Source organism: Choloepus didactylus, chromosome 12 (assembly GCF_015220235.1).
Source record: "Choloepus didactylus isolate mChoDid1 chromosome 12, mChoDid1.pri, whole genome shotgun sequence".
NCBI lineage: Eukaryota > Metazoa > Chordata > Mammalia > Pilosa > Megalonychidae > Choloepus > Choloepus didactylus.
Window position 1 is genome coordinate 12,266,542 of NC_051318.1, and position 21,251 is coordinate 12,287,792.

A 21,251-nucleotide genomic window follows, 5' to 3' on the forward strand; every position below is an offset into this window, starting at 1 on the left:
ATCAAGCCCAAACTTGACACAGGCATTTCATTTCTCTTCAGTCATTACTGTATTCATTACTGTATTCATTACTGTATTCATTCAACGAAAATGTCTTGAATACTTACAGTCTTACAATGTTCTAGGCACTGTGCTAGTTGCTGTGGATTCCATTAGAGCAAAACACAGTCCTTGTCCTCATGGTATTTACGATCTAGTGGAAGAGCCCCACATAGCACTCCCCTTGCTTCCCTCCAAGTAGCTCATTACCACATTCCCTAACCTCTTTGGACCCCTAGTTTGTCCTCCTTCCTCCTTAAAGCTTTGCTCAGCTCCTCTAGCCCATACTGACCTCTCATTACTTTAATTACTGAGAGCATTTATTGCTTTTTTTTCCATCACTGGGCACATAATCAGTTACAGTAAATCATTTACATTTAAATGTTTTACATATGAATAGACTTTCTCTGGCAATTGCAGCCACATCAAAGGTAGGGATTATGATACAGATTTCTCAGACTGCTGTATATATAATAAGTGCTTAGGAAGCATTTGCTGAGTCAATAAAAGAGTGAATTTGTTATGCATTACATATTCTTTTTTTAGTTTCTAGTGCATTCGAATAGCTAGAAGGAAACACCTGAATTTGTTGAGCTGTAATCCAGCAGACTTGATTCTTGATGAGGATTGTATAACTATATAGCTTTTATCTTGTGACTGTGTGATTGTGAAAACCTTGTGACTGACACTCCCTTTACCCAGTGTATGGGTCGATGAGTAATAATATAAAGACCAAAAAATATATAAATAATAGGGGGGAATAAGAGGTATGGAATGTTTTGGGTATTCTTTTTTATTTTTTTCTTTATTTTAGAGTAATAAAAATGTTCTAAAATTGATTGTGGCAATGAATGCACAACTATTTCATGATAATGTGAGCCATTGATTGTATACTTTGGATGGATTATATGGTGTGTGAATGTATCTCAATAAAATTGAATTTAAGAAAAAAAAATGATACCTATTCAATTCACAGAAAAAAAAAAAGTGAATTTGGATATAACATTCTGCTAGGATAACCATCTCCTTTATTAAAACAAAACTTAGAACCTCTAGGATTTTTAGCTCTTGAAAGGAAATCTCCAGATGGGAAAAAAAAAAAGCAGGTTACCACAGCAGCCAGGATTGGCCTTTCTGTTGAGGATTTGGGGCTTTGATTTCTTTTCCCACTCGATGCTGCCTCTCACAGTATATTATTCCTTTAACACTCGGGCCCAAAACCCTTCCTTTGATTTCCCTTCCTGTGGCTAAGGCAGATTGAATTTTCAAACTGTTTTATTTTTAGCTTAATGCTAAGAGGAAATAGGAGAATATAGGAAGCATAACTGATCTAGCTTGTAGAAAATCAGGATTCTGATCCTACAATCCCTAACTATTTGCTGTATTCTGGCTGCTGCTTTAAGATAGTAATTTCTCTAGTTGCATGAGGCTGGCTCGGCTTTGGGGACACCTCACCTGCCTTCCGTACTTCCTAGCTTCTGCCCTGCTTCAACCCAGAGGGACTCTTATAACTGATTTTCCAGGAACGTCTGCCCAGACTTCTTGACACCTTGGTGGCCAAGGCCAAGAAAGTCAGATTTCCATTTTCTGCAGCCTACATGGTGTTTCTTTCTCCCATGTCTGACTTTTCACAGCTGTAATTGAAGCATATCCTGATTTTTATATTTTGTTCTTTGTTACCAGCAGTGTGCCAAAATTGGGTATTAACAATTTTATACCTTCCTAATCCTTATTCTAAATTTTAAAAGTAAAAATAAGTGTTTTGTTTTTATTTGTATTTTCTTTGACTACATTGAGGTTAAACATTTGTTTTCAAGTTTTGTTTATCAGTGGGCTTTTTACTCTTCTATTTTGAAGAATTGTTTAGTAAACATAACTCAACCTTTATACCGCAAATGAAATTATAATTATCAAAATTACTGACTATGTTTTTGAGAACCAAAAGCTAGAAAATCTTCATTGTAGATGTACCAACATATTATTTATGGGCACATATGTATTAATAACACTAATAATGGTCATCTTAAATCCAGTTTAATGATTCAAATTGATAAGAAAAGCATGAACACATAACGTGACTAATGGATTCGCAAAGGATCTCTATTCTTATGGGCCCTGACTTCTGGCTGGCCTTTAGCTGGTATGCTATAGCCAGAAGGGAAAGCCGTACTCCTTGCCCAAAATGTAGAGAAGTATGTACCGTTGCTCAAAAGTAAACACTTGGAAAGAAGTCCAGTTGGTATTTTTTTATTACTTCGTTACCCCTAACTTTGTATAAGCTGAATAAATAAGACAAATAAGACAAATTTGATTTGTATTATTTTGAAGAGCCCCAGAGGCATTAAGATGGTTCATTTGTAGACCATAAAGGTGGCCTATGCAGTAACACTATGTGGCTTTGTTTTACCCACATTAAAAAAAGAAAATGTTACTCTATTTAATAGCCTCTTTCAAAGGAGACTCATATGGCCTCAGGGCCTTTTGTTACTCTTCAAAGATTCATACACAGTTCTTTTAAGCAGTTTTTAAGAACAGATATTACTGTTTTAAATTACATCAGTGTCACTGTTAAAATTAATATATCTTTTAGAACATTAAGAACAGATGTTTTCAGTTTGATCTGTCATCAATAATTTAGCATTTTCAGTTTTGAAGGAAAATAATTGGCACCATGTGTTTATTGCATTGGTTACACACACACACACACACACACACACACACACACACACATACAGTTAGCCAAAAAGGTGATAGAGTTTACTATGCTATAGTGTTTTGGTGTTTTTTTTTACAGAATCTGAAAATAGTATGTGATTTGGCACTGCTTTATTCATATTTCGTGGGCAACCAAACATTCTGGGAGGAAAAGTCTTTTTCCAGTTGCAGAATATTCCCCAGCCTATGTCCTAAAGATAGTATGAAGCTACCTGCTTGCTGGCTGAAAATGACAGCTGTATTTCAGCCAGGCATTTAGTAAGTTGTTTGTGATATATGTAAGATAGAAAAATGTGAAGCTAGAGATAGTTTTAGAGATGAATAACCGAAAATGATTTTAACTAATGAATCCATGTTAGCTTGGTTTTTTAGAAGCTTCCATGAAGTTCTCTTCTTGACCCTCTGTTATTCAATGTTCTTTTCAAGGGCTTAGACAGTTACCAAATGCATGAATGTCACAAAAGGGGGAAAATAGAAAGTTTGTGTATGACATCTATGAATTTGATGACTGAATTTTAAAAGATGTCAATGAGCCAAAATCAACAAAACGGAAGTAGCATTCAAAACTCTTCACCCTAGATAATAGGATGTGGGAGACCTTGCTTAGCATGGATTCATATGAGAAAGATTTAAAGATTTTGGGTGATCACAGCCCTATCACATACCAAATATTCAGTGAATATTAGTTTTCCCCTCACCTTCTTCTCAGACGGGTTGAGAGAGGAACTCAGATTGTGGTTAATACTAAAAATTTTGCTAATCTATGTCTGTAACTAGATGAATGATTGAAGCAGGGTACATTTTGTAAGTGATATTACTTATCCAAGGAAAAGTCACTATACATATTTCAAGATTATAAAGTTTTATAAATAGACTTTATTTAAGTATTGAATTATACTTAATGTACTATATATATTATATTTTAAAGAAGTAGAGTGAAATTAGGATTATCTGCTTTTCTTTAAAGTAAAAGTCACCCATCTAAAATAAAGTTACATGTGTGGAATGTACGACTGTCCTTAAAATAAAATTGTTTATTTTCTATAGATTAAGTGTATTTCATTTGGCAAAGCAAATTTATAATGTAATATAACTTCAATTTCTGTTCACTTGAACTAGTATTTTGTCAGCACTTGGGCTATGCTAGTGTTACCTATTTATGCTCGTGGTGATTCTATGAAGTAGATAGAAATACATTTTACAGGTGAGGAAACATAGTCAAACAAGTTGTGTAACTTAACCAAGGTCATCCAGTTAGGACATGGCAGAACCAACGACTAAACTCAAGACTGTCATTGACATCTGTGATCTCAGCCACTATTCTCTATTTGATGTTTGTCAGTATAAGTTAATTCTAGGAACTCTATATTTTAAAGTGTCTTTAGCATGGTTTTCTTTATAAATAATGATTTTATAACATTTTTATAGTGTTAATTTCCTTTGAAAATGTTATGGAAACATTTCTCCAAATTGGGAAAATCATTATTTGGTCATAATTCTTTTTTCTAGGTTAACAACTATGATATCAGCAATGTGTCCCATAATTATGCCCGAGCTGTCCTTTCCCAGCCATGTAGCACACTGCACCTCACTGTGCTTCGAGAGAGACGCTTTGGCAGTCGAGCAAACAACCATCCTGATAACAGCTCTCCACGAGAAGAGATTTTCCACGTAGCTCTTCATAAACGGGACTCTGGAGAGCAGCTCGGCATCAAATTAGTACGAAGGACAGATGAGCCAGGTGTTTTTATTCTCGACCTGCTGGAAGGAGGGCTGGCCGCACAGGATGGAAGGCTCAGTAGCAACGATCGCGTGCTCGCCATCAACAGCCATGACCTGAAGCATGGAACACCTGAGCTTGCTGCACAGATCATTCAGGTAAATTCCTTTTCACATTCATTCAAGAGACTTATCCTTAATTATCATATGTCAATATTTGCTTTCATTGTCAAATAACATAAAAATTCAAGGAATATGTGATATTTCGTTGGAAAATCAAGCATGGCTAGCACAGTCTTCAAAATCCACAATAGTGTAACTTCATTATAGAAAGGATCTTTTCTAAAAACTGTATACCAATAAACTTTTAGGTTGACTACTTATGGACTGTAGGTGCAATAATTTCTCATTTGACTTCTAGACTCCACCTAATAAGGCAGACATAATAGTTGGTGGTGTCCATATTTAACAAAAGAAGAAAATAAGGGTCAGAGGAGTTGTGACTTACCAGTGTTCTGACTTGGCTGGTCTTGTAACTGCTTTCTCTGGTTCTGGAGCCATAAGAGTAGGGGGAAAACAGGAAACAAAGTGCTGCAGGCGGGAGACGCGGCGGCGCGCGGACTCTGCTCGGCCCTACGGGTCCCCCTCCCTTCGCATTTTCCCGTGCGTGTGTGTGTCTGCGTGTTTTCTCCCAAAGGGCATTTTGCAATTTATTGATTGATCTGTAATCTCCCCCTTTGCCCTTTTTACTGCAACCCCGCTCCCGCCATCCCAGGTGCTTCTTCCTCCCCCACGCCGACTTCTGCACGCGAGGGTGGGTCGCTGTTTTGCACCTCCAGTATCACTTTGCTCTCTACAATCTTCTCCGTGCCACCCCTTTGCCCGCGCGGCCTCCCCGCTCCGTTCTCCCAACCGGTTGTTTCCTCTGATCGCCCCTCCGCCCGCCATGGCGACCGCGACCCCCGTGCCGCCGCGGGCGGGCAGCCGCTCCGGCGGCCCCGCCACACCGCTGAGCCCCACGCGGCTGTTGCGGCTGCAGGAGAAGGAGGAGTTGCGTGAGCTCAACGACCGGCTAGCTGTGTACATCGACAAGGTGCGCAGTCTGGAGACGGAGAACAGCGTGCTGCAGCTGCAGGTGACAGAACGCGAGGAGGTGCGCGGCCGCGAGCTTACCGGCCTCAAGGTACTCTACGAGACCGAGCTGGCCGACACGCGACGCGCTCTCGACGACACGGCCCGCGAGCGCGCCAAGCTACAGATCGAGCTGGGCAAGTTCAAGGCCGAGCACGACCAGCTGCTCCTCAATTATGCTAAGAAAGAATCTGATCTTAATGGAGCCCAGATCAAGCTTCGAGAATATGAAGCAGCACTGAATTCTAAAGATGCAGCTCTGGCCACTGCACTTGGCGACAAAAAAAGTTTAGAGGGAGATTTGGAGGATCTAAAGGATCAGATTGCCCAGTTGGAAGCCTCCTTAGCTGCTGCCAAGAAACAGTTAGCAGATGAAACTTTACTTAAAGTGGATTTGGAGAATCGCTGCCAGAGTCTTACCGAGGACTTGGAGTTTCGTAAAAACATGTATGAAGAGGAGATTAATGAGACCAGAAGAAAGCATGAAACTCGCTTGGTAGAAGTGGATTCTGGGCGTCAGATTGAGTATGAGTACAAGCTGGCCCAAGCCCTTCATGAGATGAGAGAACAGCATGATGCCCAAGTGAAGCTGTACAAGGAAGAGCTTGAGCAGACTTACCACGCCAAACTTGAGAACGCCAGACTGTCCTCAGAGATGAATACTTCTACTGTCAATAGTGCCAGGGAAGAACTGATGGAAAGTCGTATGAGAATTGAGAGCCTTTCATCTCAGCTTTCTAATCTACAGAAAGAGTCTAGAGCATGTTTGGAAAGGATTCAAGAGTTGGAGGACTTGCTTGCTAAAGAAAGAGACAACTCTCGTCGCATGCTGTCTGACAAAGAGAGAGAGATGGCAGAAATACGGGATCAGATGCAACAACAGCTGAATGATTATGAACAACTTCTTGATGTAAAGTTAGCTCTGGACATGGAAATCAGTGCTTATAGGAAACTCTTAGAAGGAGAAGAAGAGAGGTTGAAGCTCTCTCCAAGCCCTTCTTCTCGTGTGACGGTATCACGAGCATCCTCAAGTCGCAGTGTTCGTACAACTAGAGGAAAGCGGAAGAGAGTTGATGTGGAAGAATCTGAGGCAAGCAGTAGTGTTAGCATCTCTCATTCCGCTTCAGCTACTGGGAATGTTTGCATTGAAGAGATAGATGTTGATGGGAAATTTATCCGCTTGAAGAACACTTCTGAACAGGATCAACCAATGGGAGGTTGGGAAATGATCAGAAAAATAGGAGACACATCAGTCACTTACAAATATACCTCAAGATATGTGCTGAAGGCAGGCCAGACTGTTACAATATGGGCTACAAATGCTGGTGTCACCGCCAGTCCTCCCACTGACCTCATCTGGAAGAACCAGAACTCTTGGGGCACTGGCGAAGATGTGAAGGTTATATTGAAAAATTCTCAGGGAGAGGAGGTTGCTCAAAGAAGTACAGTCTTTAAAACAACCCTACCTGAAGAGGAAGAAGAAGAGGAAGAAGCACCTGAAGTGGTTGTAGAGGAAGAGCTCCAGCAGCAGGGACCCCCAAGACCACCATCCAATAAAAGCTGTGCAATTATGTAAACTTCTCAAGTCAACTGTCTTCCTCAAAATAAAGAAGTATGGTAATCCTTACCTACATGCAGTGCAGAGCCTTCTCAAAGCACAGGATATTTTTGTATTTCCTTTATGTGAATTTTTAAGCTGCGAATCTGATGGCCTTAATTTCCTTTTTTGACACTGAAAGTTTTGTAAAAGAAATCATATCCATATACTTTGTTGCAAGATGTGAATTATTGACACTGAACTAACTGTACTGTTTGGAAGGGGTCCCTCAAATTTTTTTGACATTTTTTGTATGTGTGTATTGTTTTTTTGTTTTTTAAACTCTTATGAGAAGAGGGCATAAAAGTAAACCACTGTGTGTCTGGATGTAATCTCAAGATTGCTCCTTCTAGATTAGCAATCTGCTCTTGATTATTCTCTGCTATACATAAAACGGTGCTGAGAGGGAGGGGGAAAGCATTTTTCAATATTGAACTTTTGTACTGAATTTTTTTGTAATAAGCAATCAAGGTTACAAATTTTTTTTATAGAAAAGAAAAATTTTGTAAGAAGGCAATATTAACCTAATCATCATGTAAGCACTCTGAATGAAGGATTCCACAAAACTTTGTTTTATGGTTACTTCTTCTCTTAGATTCTTAATTCATAAGGGAATGGTGGGAGGGAGGGAAGGGTTTCTCTATTAAAATGCATTAGCTGTGTTTTTTAAGATAATGTAACTTGCTTAAATTTCTTATGTGACATTAACAAATAAAATGCTGTTTTAATATTAAAAAAAAAAAAAAAAAAGAGTAGGGGGAATAAGCATTTCTATTAACACTAATTCTTATCTCCATAGTGCTTCTTTTTTTTTTCTCTCCTAAGGAATTCAAAGCATTTCAGACACATCATAACATCTGTCCTCACAGTTTCCCTCTTAAGTAGACAAAGGTAGGCATCCTTAGAGGAAAAGCGTGGTTGAGCATTAAGACAGGTAAATTGAAAAATCATTCAGAGAAGATGTACCATTTTTGCAATATGCCATATCATTAAATGGTCACCTTCTACAGAGTTAAGGCTAAAACAAAAATGTGTTTTTCTTTTTTTTTTAATTTTATTTTGAAATAAATTCAAAGTTATAGGAACAGTTGCAAAAACAATACAAACCCCATACAGCATACCCTGACCCCCTCCCCTGATACCGCAATCCACCAACTTTAACATGCTGTCACACCGCTATTTCTTTCCCTCCCTCCCTATCATCCATCATCTGTTGCTTTGTCTTCTGAATATATGAGAGCTAGCTGCACACATCCTTGAACAAACAGTATAATTCACGTGTACAATTCCCATGAACAAGAACATTTTTTATGCAATCCCATTAAATGCAGCTAAGAAGTACAAGAGATTGAACATTGATACAAAGCTCACATTCTATATTTCCTTATTTTTTTTTTTTTTTTTTTACTTATGTCTCAACTGTGTCCCTTTGAGCCTCCTGTCTTCCATCCTCAGATCCCATCCAGGGTCATCCTTGGTATTCAATTGTCATCTATTTAGACTGTCTTTTTTTTTTTTTCCTTAATTGTGGAAACAGATATACAGCCTAAATCTTCCCATTCCACCCCCTCCCTAGCATTCTATTAGTGGGATTAATCACAATTAGAATGTTGTAATGCTATCTCTTTCCCACCATCCATTACTAGAAATTTCCCTTCACCTCAAACAGCAACCCTATGCTCATTTCTTAACTCCCCATTGTCCCTTCCCCCACTTCTCATAACCCATACTCTACTTTTCATCTCTATTGTCATATTCTCTGATAATTTCTTTGTGTTTACTGTGGGGCTTAAAATTAACCTCTTAAATCCATAAGAATCTTGTTTTTCTTTGATACCAGCTTAACTTCAATAGGACACATAAACTATGTTCCTATACTCCTCCATTCCCCCACCTTTATATAGTTCTTGTCAAAAATTACATATTTTACATTGAGTTCAAAACCACTAATTTGTCATTAGAGTTTGTGTATTTTATATAATGTAGGAAGTAAATAGTGGAGTTACAATTCAAAAATTGAGTTCTATTTGTATTCCATTGTGGTTGGAGAATGTGCTTTGAATATATTCATTTTTTTTTTTTTTTTTAATTTATTGAGGCTTGTTTTATGTCCCAGCATATGGTCCATTCTGGAGAAAGATCCGTGATCACTAGAGAAAAATGAGTGTCCTGGTGATTTGGGATGTAAGGTTCTATATATGTCTGTTAAAATTCTCTATATCTCTTTCTCCTTTCTTTGTTTCTCTGTCGGTAGGGCTCCCTTTAGTATCTGAAGCAGGGCAGGTCTTTTATTGGCAAAGTCTCTCAGCATTTGTTTGTCTGTGAAAAACTTAAGCTCTCCCTCAAATTTGAACGGGAGTTTTGCTGGATAAAGTATTCTTGGTTGGAAATTTTTCTCCCTCAGGATTTTAAATGTCATGCCACTGCCTTCTCGCCTCCATGGTGGCCGCTGAGTAGTCACAACTTAGTCTTATGTTGTTTCCTTTGTATGTGGTGAATTGCTTTTCTCTTGCTGCCTTCAGAACTTTCTCCTTCTCTTCAGTATTTGACAGTCTGATCAGAATATGTCTCAGAGTGGGTTTATTCGGATTTATTCTATTTGGAGTTGCTGGGCATTTATGCTTTGTGTATTTATATTGTGTAGAAGGTTGGGGAACTTTTCCCCAACTATTTCTTTGAACACTCTTTCTAGACCTTTACCCTTCTCTTCCCCTTCTGGGACACCAATGAGTCTTAAGTTTGGACGTTTTATTTTATCTATCGTATCTCTGAGATCCGTTTCAATTTTTTCGGTTTTTTTCTCCATTCTTTCTTTTGTCCTTTCATTTTCTGTTCTGTGGACTTCTAGGACACTGAGTCATTGTTCAACTTCCTCTAATCTTGTATTATGAGTATCCAGAGTCTTTTTAATTTGGCCAACAGTTGTTTTTATTTCCATAAGATATTCTATTTTTTTATTTACTCTTGCAATGTCTTCTTTATGCTCTTCTAGGGTCTTCTTTATGTCCCTTATATCCTGTGCCATGGTCTTCTTCATGTCCTTTATATCCTTTGCCATGTTTTCATTCCTCGATTGTAGTTCTTTGATTAATTGTGCCAAGTACTGTGTCTCTTCTGATATTTTGATTTGGGTGTTTGGGATTGGGTTCTCCATATCATCTGGTTTTATCATATGCATTAAGATTTTCTGTTGTTTTTGGTCTCTTGGCATTTGCTTTGCTTGATAGGGTTCTTTCAAGTGGAAAAAAAAAAGTACCAATCTAATTTTTCAGAAATACAAGTTGGTGGCGTACACTTTCTCTAACTAACCAGCAGATGGCATCTGCAAGTCACCTATACTCCTCGACTTTGTCCTTGTGGTGTCTGGGGAAATGATTCTTGTGGGGTTCAGTTGGTGAACTCAGTTTGGGTTGTTGCTGGAGCCATCCACCCAGAATGTGGGGCGTGTGTCCAGGTGGCTAGGGAGGCAGGGCAGCTTTAATACTCAAACCCCCCAGGTGTTCCCAGAGATTCAAGGCTGCTTCAAGAGTCTAAGCCTTCATTTCAGTTCTGCCCCAGACTCTGTCTGTCGCTGACCCACAAACCACTGGCATTGACATAGCGTCCCTGGGTTTTCCGAGCGGGCCCCCTTGTCAGCTGTGATCTTCCAAGACCTCTGCTGAGGGAAGGCTGTGCTATGTCACAAGTACACACCATCCCTCAAGGGAAGCCCTGGGCCGCCGGGCTGTGCAGGGGCGCCCTCAGCCTGATGCAAAGATGGCTGAATGGGGCGTCTCAACCCCCACCCCGCTCCTCGCACAGTTCCCCCTTTCCAGCTCCAGGACAACTGGTGCGACTCTGGGCTGTAGGCACGGCCCCGGGCAGGAGAGTCTCCAGCCCACCAGGGAGCCAGCTGCAAGCTGCGGGGTTTCTTTCTCCTTCTGGTTCTCCCCTCCGCTCCCCTAGCCCTGAGGGAATCTGCAGCAGGCTATCCTCCATGCCAGACACCTAGAGGCCGGCTCAGCCCGCTCCTGCTGTGCTTCACTGCACGGTTCCCACTGTTGCAACTGCAGCCTCTCCTGAGTTTTTCCCTTTTTTTTTTTCCTTTAAAAGAACCAGTCCATCTCCAAACGCCAACCCCCAGCTTCCCCACACCGCAGCACAGCGGCAGGTCTTTCAGCCAGCTTACTCACTCGTTTCAGAATGCAGACTCCCGGTTTCACCAAGTGTACGGCCCCTGTGGTTCTAGAAGACCTTGTCCAGCTGGTGCATTGCTGAAACCGGTATTCTGGGTCACCTTCTGGTTTTTATCTAGTATTTTTCACGGAGGTGTTTTTTTGCCCTGTCTCACCTAGCTGGCATCTTAGGTTCTCCATATTTTTCTTAAAGTAAGCACAACAAAACACTATAAAGGAAACCAAGCATCAGAAATTAAGATAGGTTTATAGTCACTGAAAAATGTGTATATACACAGAATAAAATAACATAATGGAGATTTAAGACCCAACCCTCTTTAACTTAGTCTCTTGGTTCAGTGCAGCCTTAAGTAAACAAACACACATAGACAGCTTGCATTGAGAGGAGATTCAGGTATTGATCTCATTTCATAGACTTGAGGTTTAAAGAAATTGGGTGCCTTAAAATTCCCTCAAATCAAGGCAGCATTAGCACGTGTGCCTCTGGATATCGCCAGCTGCTATATCTGAAAAGAATTCATCTTGGAAAAGCAAAGAGTTGTGGGAGGAGGAAGCTAAAAAAAAGAAGAAAGAAAGAGGAGGAAAAGAAGGAGATGAAGAAGATAGCAATCTTGTTAAGAGATTTGTTTGAAGCAACATAGGAGAATTGAGTGTACTTTATGACATGAGATGTCAGATTAATAAGGAAGAAAGGATTAGATTGACTATGTAAATTTCAGGCATTGTTTGAATATTATGACCCCTAAATAAATGGCTCCCACTAAATGTCTAACCAAAATGTGGAAGATACAGTTACATAGATAGAAAATATACTGTATTTGAATTTTTATAATTGTACTATATTTTGTACTATAATTTTTCCCAAACTATGGAAGCTGAAATTTTTTGTTTCTTTTTAAAAATAAGTAAAAGTCTTACTGCTTTTTGGATTTTAAAAGTGACATATACTCCATATTTAAAAAGAATAAAGGAGGCGGGGCAAGATGGCAGACTGGTGAGCTGTATGTTTTAGTTACTCCTCCAGGAAAGTAGGTAAAAAGCCAGGAACTGCGTGGACTGGACACCACAGAGCAATCTGTCTTTGGGCATACTTCATACAACACTCATGAAAACGTGGAACTGCTGAGATCAGCGAAATCTGTAAGTTTTTGCGGCCAGGGGACCCGCGCCCCTCCCTGCCAGGCTCAGTCCCGGGGGAGGAGGGGCTGTCAGCTCCAGGAAGGAGAAGGGAGAATTGCAGTGGCTGCTCTCATCGGAAACTCATTCTACTGATTCAAACTCCAACCATAGATAGACTGAGGCCAGACACCAGAGACTCTGAGAGCAGCCAGCCCAGCAGAGAGGAGACGGGCATAGAAGGAAAACAACACGAGAAGCTCCAAAGTAAAAGCAGAGGATTTTTGGAGTTCTGGTGAACACAGAAAGGGGAAGGGCGGAGATCAGGCCTTGAGGCGCATATGCAAATCCCGAAGCAAGGCTGATCTCTCTGCCCAGGGCACCTTTCCTTAATGGCCCTGGTTGCTTTGTCTATTAGCATTTCAATAACCCATTAGATCTCTGAGGAGGGCCGTTTTTTTTTTTTTTTTTTTTTTTTTAAATCCTTTTTGCTTTTTCTAAAACAATTACTCTAAGAAGCTCAATACAGAAAGCTTCAAAGAATTGAAATTTGGGCACGTCAAGTCAAGAGCAGAAATAAGAGAGCTCTGAGACAAAAGGCAATAATCCAGTGGCTGAGAAAATTCACTGAACAACACAACTTCCCAAGAAAAGGGGGGTGTCCGCTCACAGCCACCATCCTGGTGGACAGGAAACACTCCTGCCCATCGCCAGCCCCATAGCCCAGAGCTGCCCCAGACAACCCAGTGTGACGGAAGTGCTTCAAATAACAGGCACACACCACAAAACTGGGCGTGGACATTAGCCTTCCCTGCAACCTCAGCTGAATGTCCCAGAGCTGGGAAGGGGGAGCAGTGTGAATTAACAGAGCCCCATTCAGCCATCATTTGAGCAGACTGGGAGCCTCCCAACACAGCCCAGCAGCCCAGAACTGCCCTGGGGGGACGGCACTCACCTGTGACATAGCACAGTCATCCCTCAACAGAGGACCCGGGGTGCACAGCCTGGAAGAGGGGCCCACTTGCAAGTCTCAGGAGCCATACGCCAATACCAAAGACTTGTGGGTCAGTGGCAGAGACAAACTGTGGCAGGACTGAACTGAAGGATTAGACTATTGCAGTAGCTTTAAAACTCTAGGATCATCAGGGAGATTTGATTGTTAGGGCCACCCCCCCTCCCCGACTGCCCAGAAACACGCCCCACATACAGGGCAGGCAACACCAACTACACACGCAAGCTTGGTACACCAATTGGGCCCCACAAGACTCACTCCCCCACTCACCAAAACGGCTAAGCAGGGGAGATCTGGCTTGTGGAGAACAGGTGGCTCGTGGACGCCACCTGCTGGTTAGTTAGAGAAAGTGTACTCCACGAAGCTGTAGATCTGATAAATTAGAGATAAGGACTTCAACTGGTCTACAAACCCTAAAAGAACCCTATCAAGGACAGCAAATGCCACGAGGCCAAAAACAACAGAAAATTATAAAGCATATGAAAAAACCAGACGATATGGATAACCCAAGCCCAAGCACCCAAATCAAAAGACCAGAAGAGACACACCTAGAGCAGCTACTCAAAGAACTAAAGATGAACAATGAGACCCTAGTACGGGATATGAAGGAAATCAAGAAGACCCTAGAAGAGCATAAAGAAGACATTGCAAGACTAAATAAAAAAATGGATGATCTTATGGAAATTAAAGAAACTGTTGACCAAATTAAAAAGATTCTGGACACTCATAGTACAAGACTAGAGGAAGTTGAACAACGAATCAGTGACCTGGAAGATGACAGAATGGAAAATGAAAGCATAAAAGAAAGAATGGGGAAAAAAATTGAAAAACTCGAAATGGACCTCAGGGATATGATAGATAATATGAAGCGTCCGAATATAAGACTCATTGGTGTCCCAGAAGGGGAAGAAAAGGGTAAAGGTCTAGGAAGAGTATTCAAAGAAATTGTTGGGGAAAACTTCCCAAATCTTCTAAACAACATAAATACACAAATCATAAATGCTCAGCGAACTCCAAATAGAATAAATCCAAAAAAACCCACTCCGAGACATATACTGATCACACTGTCAAACATAGAAGAGAAGGAGCAAGTTCTGAAAGCAGCAAGAGAAAAGCAATTCACCACATACAAAGGAAACAGCATAAGACTAAGTAGTGACTACTCAGCAGCCACCACGGAGGCGAGAAGGCAATGGCACGATATATTTAAAATTCTGAGAGAGAGGAATTTCCAGCCAAGAATACTTTATCCAGCAAAGCTCTCCTTCAAATTTGAGGGAGAGCTTAAATTTTTCACAGACAAAGAAATGCTGAGAGAATTTGCTAACAAGAGACCTGCCCTACTGGAGATACTAAGGGGAGCCCTACAGACAGAGAAACAAAGACAGGACAGAGAGACTTGGAGAAAGGTTCAGTACTAAAGAGATTCGGTATGGGTACAATAAAGGATATTAATAGAGAGAGGGAAAAATATGGCAAACATAATCCAAAGGATAAGATGGCCGATTCAAGAAATGCCTTCACGGTTTTAACGTTGAATGTAAATGGATTAAACTCCCCAATTAAAAGATATAGATTCGCAGAATGGATCAAAAAAAATGAACCATCAATATGTTGCATACAAGAGACTCATCTTAGACACAGGGACACAAAGAAATTGAAAGTGAAAGGATGGAAAAAAATATTTCATGCAAGCTACAGCCAAAAGAAAGCAGGTGTAGCAATATTAATCTCAGATAAAATAGACTTCAAATGCAGGGATGTTTTGAGAGACAAAGAAGGCCACTACATACTAATAAAAGGGGCAATTCAGCAAGAAGAAATAACAATCGTAAATGTCTATGCACCCAATCAAGGTGCCACAAAATACATGAGAGAAACATTGGCAAAACTAAAGGAAGCAATTGATGTTTCCACAATAATTGTGGGAGACTTCAACACATCACTCTCTCCTATAGATAGATCAACCAGACAGAAGACCAATAAGGAAATTGAAAACCTAAACAATCTGATAAATGAATTAGATTTAACAGACATCTACAGGACATTACATCCCAAATCACCAGGATACACATACTTTTCTAGTGCTCACGGAACTTTCTCCAGAATAGATCATATGCTGGGACATAAAACAAGCCTCAATAAATTTAAAAAGATTGAAATCATTCAAAGCACATTCTCTGACCACAATGGAATACAATTAGAAGTCAATAACCATCAGAGACTTAGAAAATTCACAAATACCTGGAGGTTAAACAACACACTCCTAAACAATCAGTGGGTTAAAGAAGAAATAGCAAGAGAAATTGCTAAATATATAGAGACGAATGAAAATGAGAACACAACATACCAAAACCTATGGGATGCAGCAAAAGCAGTGCTAAGGGGGAAATTTATAGCACTAAACGCATATATTAAAAAGGAAGAAAGAGCCAAAATCAAAGAACTAATGGATCAACTGAAGAAGCTAGAAAATGAACAGCAAACCAATCCTAAACCAAGTAGAAGAAAAGAAATAACAAGGATTAAAGCAGAAATAAATGACATAGAGAACAAAAAAACAATAGAAAGGATAAATATCACCAAAAGTTGGTTCTTTGAGAAGATCAACAAGATTGACAAGCCCCTAGCTAGACTGACAAAATCAAAAAGAGAGAAGACCCATATAAACAAAATAATGAATGAAAAAGGTGACATAACTGCAGATCCTGAAGAAATTAAAAAAATTATAAGAGGATATTATGAACAACTGTATGGCAACAAACTGGATAATGTAGAAGAAATGGACAATTTCCTGGAAACATATGAACAACCTAGACTGACCAGAGAAGAAATAGAAGACCTCAACCAACCCATCACAAGCAAAGAGATCCAATCAGTCATCAAAAATCTTCCCACAAATAAATGCCCAGGGCCAGATGGCTTCACAGGGGAATTCTACCAAACTTTCCAGAAAGAACTGACACCAATCTTACTCAAACTCTTTCAAAACATTGAAAAAAATGGAACACTACCTAACTCATTTTATGAAGCTAACATCAATCTAATACCAAAACCAGGCAAAGATGCTACAAAAAAGGAAAACTACCGGCCAATCTCCCTAATGAATATAGATGCAAAAATCCTCAACAAAATACTTGCAAATCGAATCCAAAGACACATTAAAAAAATCATACACCATGACCAAGTGGGGTTCATTCCAGGCATGCAAGGATGGTTCAACATCAGAAAAACAATCAATGTATTACAACACATTAAAAACTCGAAAGGGAAAAATCAATTGATCATCTCAATAGATGCTGAAAAAGCATTTGACAAAATCCAACATCCCTTTTTGATAAAAACACTTCAAAAGGTAGGAATTGAAGGAAACTTCCTCAACATGATAAAGAGCATATATGAAAAACCCACAGCCAGCATAGTACTCAATGGTGAGAGACTGAAAGCCTTCCCTCTAAGATCAGGAACAAGACAAGGATGCCCGCTGTCACCACTGTTATTCAACATTGTGCTGGAAGTGCTAGCCAGGGCAATCCGGCAAGACAAAGAAATAAAAGGCATCCAAATTGGAAAAGAAGAAGTAAAACTGTCATTGTTTGCAGATGATATGATCTTATATCTAGAAAACCCTGAGAAATCAACGATACACCTACTAGAGCTAATAAACAAATTTAGCAAAGTAGCGGGATACAAGATTAATGCACATAAGTCAGTAATGTTTCTATATGCTAGAAATGAACAAACTGAAGAGACACTCAAGAAAAAGATACCATTTTCAATAGCAACTAAAAAAATCAAGTACCTAGGAATCAACTTAACCAAAGATGTAAAAGACCTATACAAAGAAAACTACATAACTCTACTAAAAGAAATAGAAGGGGACCTTAAAAGATGGAAAAATATTCCATGTTCATGGATAGGAAGGCTAAATGTCATTAAGATGTCAATTCTACCCAAACTCATCTACAGATTCAATGCAATCCCAATCAAAATTCCAACAACCTACTTTGCAGACTTGGAAAAGCTAGTTATCAAATTTATTTGGAAAGGGAAGATGCCTCGAATTGCTAAAGACACTCTAAAAAAGAAAAACGAAGTGGGAGGACTTACACTCCCTGACTTTGAAGCTTATTATAAAGCCACAGTTGCCAAGACAGCATGGTACTGGCACAAAGATAGACATATAGATCAATGGAATCGAATTGAGAATTCAGAGATAGACCCTCAGATCTATGGCCGACTGATCTTTGATAAGGCCCCCAAAGTCACCGAACTGAGCCATAATGGTCTTTTCAACAAATGGGGCTGGGAGAGTTGGATATCCATATCCAAAAGAATGAAAGAGGACCCCTACCTCACCCCCTACACAAAAATTAACTCAAAATGGACCAAAGATCTCAATATAAAAGAAAGTACCATAAAACTCCTAGAAGATAATGTAGGAAAACATCTTCAAGACCTTGTATTAGGAGGCCACTTCCTAGACTTTACACCCAAAGCACAAGCAACAAAAGAGAAAATAGATAAATGGGAACTCCTCAAGCTTAGAAGTTTCTGCACCTCAAAGGAATTTCTCAAAAAGGTAAAGAGGCAGCCAACTCAATGGGAAAAAATTTTTGGAAACCATGTATCTGACAAAAGACTGATATCTTGCATATACAAAGAAATCCTACAACTCAATGACAATAGTACAGACAGCCCAATTATAAAATGGGCAAAAGATATGAAAAGACAGTTCTCTGAAGAGGAAATACAAATGACCAAGAAACACATGAAAAAATGTTCAGCTTCACTAGCTATTAGAGAGATGCAAATTAAGACCACAATGAGATACCATCTAACACCGGTTAGAATGGCTGCCATTAAACAAACAGGAAACTACAAATGCTGGAGGGGATGTGGAGAAATTGGAACTCTTATTCATTGTTGGTGGGACTGTATAATGGTTCAGCCACTCTGGAAGTCAGTCTGGCAGTTCCTTAGAAAACTAGATATAGAGCTACCATTCGATCCAGCGATTGCACTCCTCGGTATATACCCGGAAGATCGGAAAGCAGTGACACGAACAGATATCTGCACGCCAATGTTCATAGCAGCATTATTCACAGTTGCCAAGAGATGGAAACAACCCAAATGTCCTTCAACAGATGAGTGGATAAATAAAATGTGGTATATACACACGATGGAATACTACGCGGCAGTAAGAAGGAACGATCTGGTGAAACATATGACAACATGGATGAACCTTGAAGACATAATGCTGAGCGAAATAAGCCAGGCACAAAAAGAGAAATATTATATGCTACCACTAATGTGAACTTTGAAAAATGTAAAACAAATGGTTTATAATGTAGAATGTAGGGGAACTAGCAGTAGAGAGCAATTAAGGAAGGGGGAACAATAATCCAGGAAGAACAGATAAGCTATTTAACGTTCTGGGGATGCCCAGAAATGACTATGGTCTGTTAATTTCTGATGGTTGTAGTAGGAACAAGTTCACTGAAATGTTGCTATATTATGTAACTTTCTTGGGGTAAAGTAGGAACATGTTGGAAGTTAAGCAGTTATCTTAGGTTAGTTGTCTTTTTCTTACTCCCTTGCTATGGTCTCTTTGAAATGCTCTTTTATTGTATGTTTGTTTTCTTTTTAACTTTTTTTTTCATACAGGTGATTTGAAAAAAGAAGGGAAAGTTAAAAAAAAAAAAGAAAAAAAAAAAAAAAAAGAAAAAAGACAAACAAGGGGAAAAAAAAAAAAAAGATGTAGTGCCCCCCTTGAGGAGCCTGTGGAGAATGCAGGGGTATTCGCCTACCCCACCTCCATGGTTGCTAACATGACCACAGACATAGGGGACTGGTGGTTTGATGGGTTGAGCCCTCTACCATAAGTTTTACCCTTGGGAAGACGGTTGCTGCAAAGGAGAGGCTAGGCCTCCCTGTATTTGTGCCTAAGAGTCTCCTCCTGAATGCCTCTTTGTTGCTCAGATGTGGCCCTCTCTCTCTGGCTAAGCCAACTTGAAAGGTGAAATCACTGCCCTCCCCCCTACGTGGGATCAGACACCCAGGGAAGTGAATCTCCCTGGCAACGTGGAATATGACTCCCAGGGAGGAATGTAGACCTGGCACCGTGGGACGGAGAACATCTTCTTGACCAAAAGGGGGATGTGAAAGGAAATGAAATAAGCTTCAGTGGCAGAGAGATTCCAAAAGGAGCCGAGAGGTCACTCTGGTGGGCACTCTTATGCACACTTTAGACAACCCTTTTTAGGTTCTAAAGAATTGGGGTAGCTGGTGGTGGATACCTGAAACTATCAAACTACAACCCAGAACCCATGAATCTCGAAGACAGTTGTATAAAAATGTAGCTTATGAGGGGTGACAATGGGATTGGGAAAGCCATAAGGACCAAACACCACTTTGTCTAGTTTATGGATGGATGTGTAGAAAAGTAGGGGAGGGAAACAGACAGACAAAGGTACCCAGTGTTCTTTTTTACTTCAATTGCTCTTTTTCACTCTAATTATTATTCTTGTTATTTTTGTGTGTATGCTAATGAAGGTGTCAGGGATTGATTTAGGTGATGAATGTACAACTATGTAATGGTACTGTAAACAATCGAAAGTACAATTTGTTTTGTATGACTGCGTGGTATGTGAATATATCTCAATAAAATGATGATTTAAAAAAAAAAAAAAAAGAATAAAGAAGAAAAAATACAGAAAATAAAGAAGTGGAAGTTAAAAATCACATAGAGTCTCATCACCTCAAGAAATCAACATCAATATTTTGGTGAATATCACTCCAAATATTTTCTCTGTCTGTATTTGCAGATAAATGGGTACATATTTGCACAAGTACTTATGCATGCACTCTTCTCATAAATGCTGGGTTTGTCCTTTTTACTTTATGCCAACAATATGTCATAGACAAGGAAAATAAATATAGACTCACATCATGATTTCTTAATAGCTTTATAGTAGACATGGGCCATAACGTATTTAATTATTCCCCTGTTGACAGACTTTCATTTTTTTTTCACGTTTAAGACATTTTGCTAAGCTTCCCTCCAGAAAAATCATACCAATTTATGCTCCTGACAGCAGGGCATGCCGCTCAATTAAGAAGTCTGGATACTTTCATTTGGGTGTCCTACATTTTTAAAAATCTTAATTTTAACAAAACTCTTTTTGCTGTGTTTGAAACCCCAAAGTGTTTAGATGCTTAGTCTATTAAAGTTAGCCTAACCCAAATGTTGGTCCATCATTTAAATCCTAAACGCCCACTTCCATTACATTCACTGAATTTTCTCTTTCAAGCAGTCCAGAAAGATCAAGGATTTGTTTGTTAATAGACTTGCATAACAAGGAGTTTTTCCCTAAAGCTGAAATACTGATTATTTGGTCGTTATGAAATGTTAAGCAATAATGAAAATGATTTTGTATGCTGAAATAAAGTCACAAAGGAAACATGTCACTACTTCCCACTGTGCCGTCTAATAATCTGAAGTGTCAGAATTTTAAATATCAGAATTCTAAACATTCTTTGGTGTTTACCTTTTAGATCATGTCCCCAGACTCCAAGCTCTGGAAGTCTAACTGTGTGTTAAGTGTTATTCCTTCAGTTATTTGGAAGAATTTGTCTGAAACTATTCCATTTAATAAGATGCTTGAATAAGCAAGTGATTTTTAGTAAGATATTAAAATTGGTTATCCTGAGGATTGTGGGCAGTTGGCGAGGAAGGAGCTCCAGG

At 39.5% G+C, this 21,251-nt stretch overlaps 2 protein-coding genes across 2 annotated transcripts in view; both read left to right on the forward strand.

Annotated features, from left to right (window-relative positions):
* The window catches only part of LNX2 (ligand of numb-protein X 2), a 60,306-nt gene that overhangs the window by 14,903 nt on the left and 24,152 nt on the right, over positions 1-21,251 (forward strand). Inside the window, exon 4 of the mRNA XM_037800255.1 lies at positions 4,264-4,632. Coding sequence (XP_037656183.1) covers positions 4,264-4,632 — 369 coding nt within the window. The remainder of the gene's footprint in view (positions 1-4,263; positions 4,633-21,251) is intronic.
* On the forward strand, positions 5,168-7,276 carry LOC119507146 (lamin-B1-like). Its single transcript, XM_037800256.1, has one exon. It carries the CDS (start codon positions 5,420-5,422, stop codon positions 7,178-7,180), a length of 1,761 nt encoding a protein of 586 aa, XP_037656184.1. The 5' UTR covers positions 5,168-5,419; the 3' UTR covers positions 7,181-7,276.

What these genes read in the sequence shown, in the direction of transcription:
- LOC119507146 (XM_037800256.1), top strand. Translation starts at nt 5,420, where the DNA reads ATGGCGACCGCGACCCCCGTGCCGCCGCGGGCGGGCAGCCGCTCCGGC.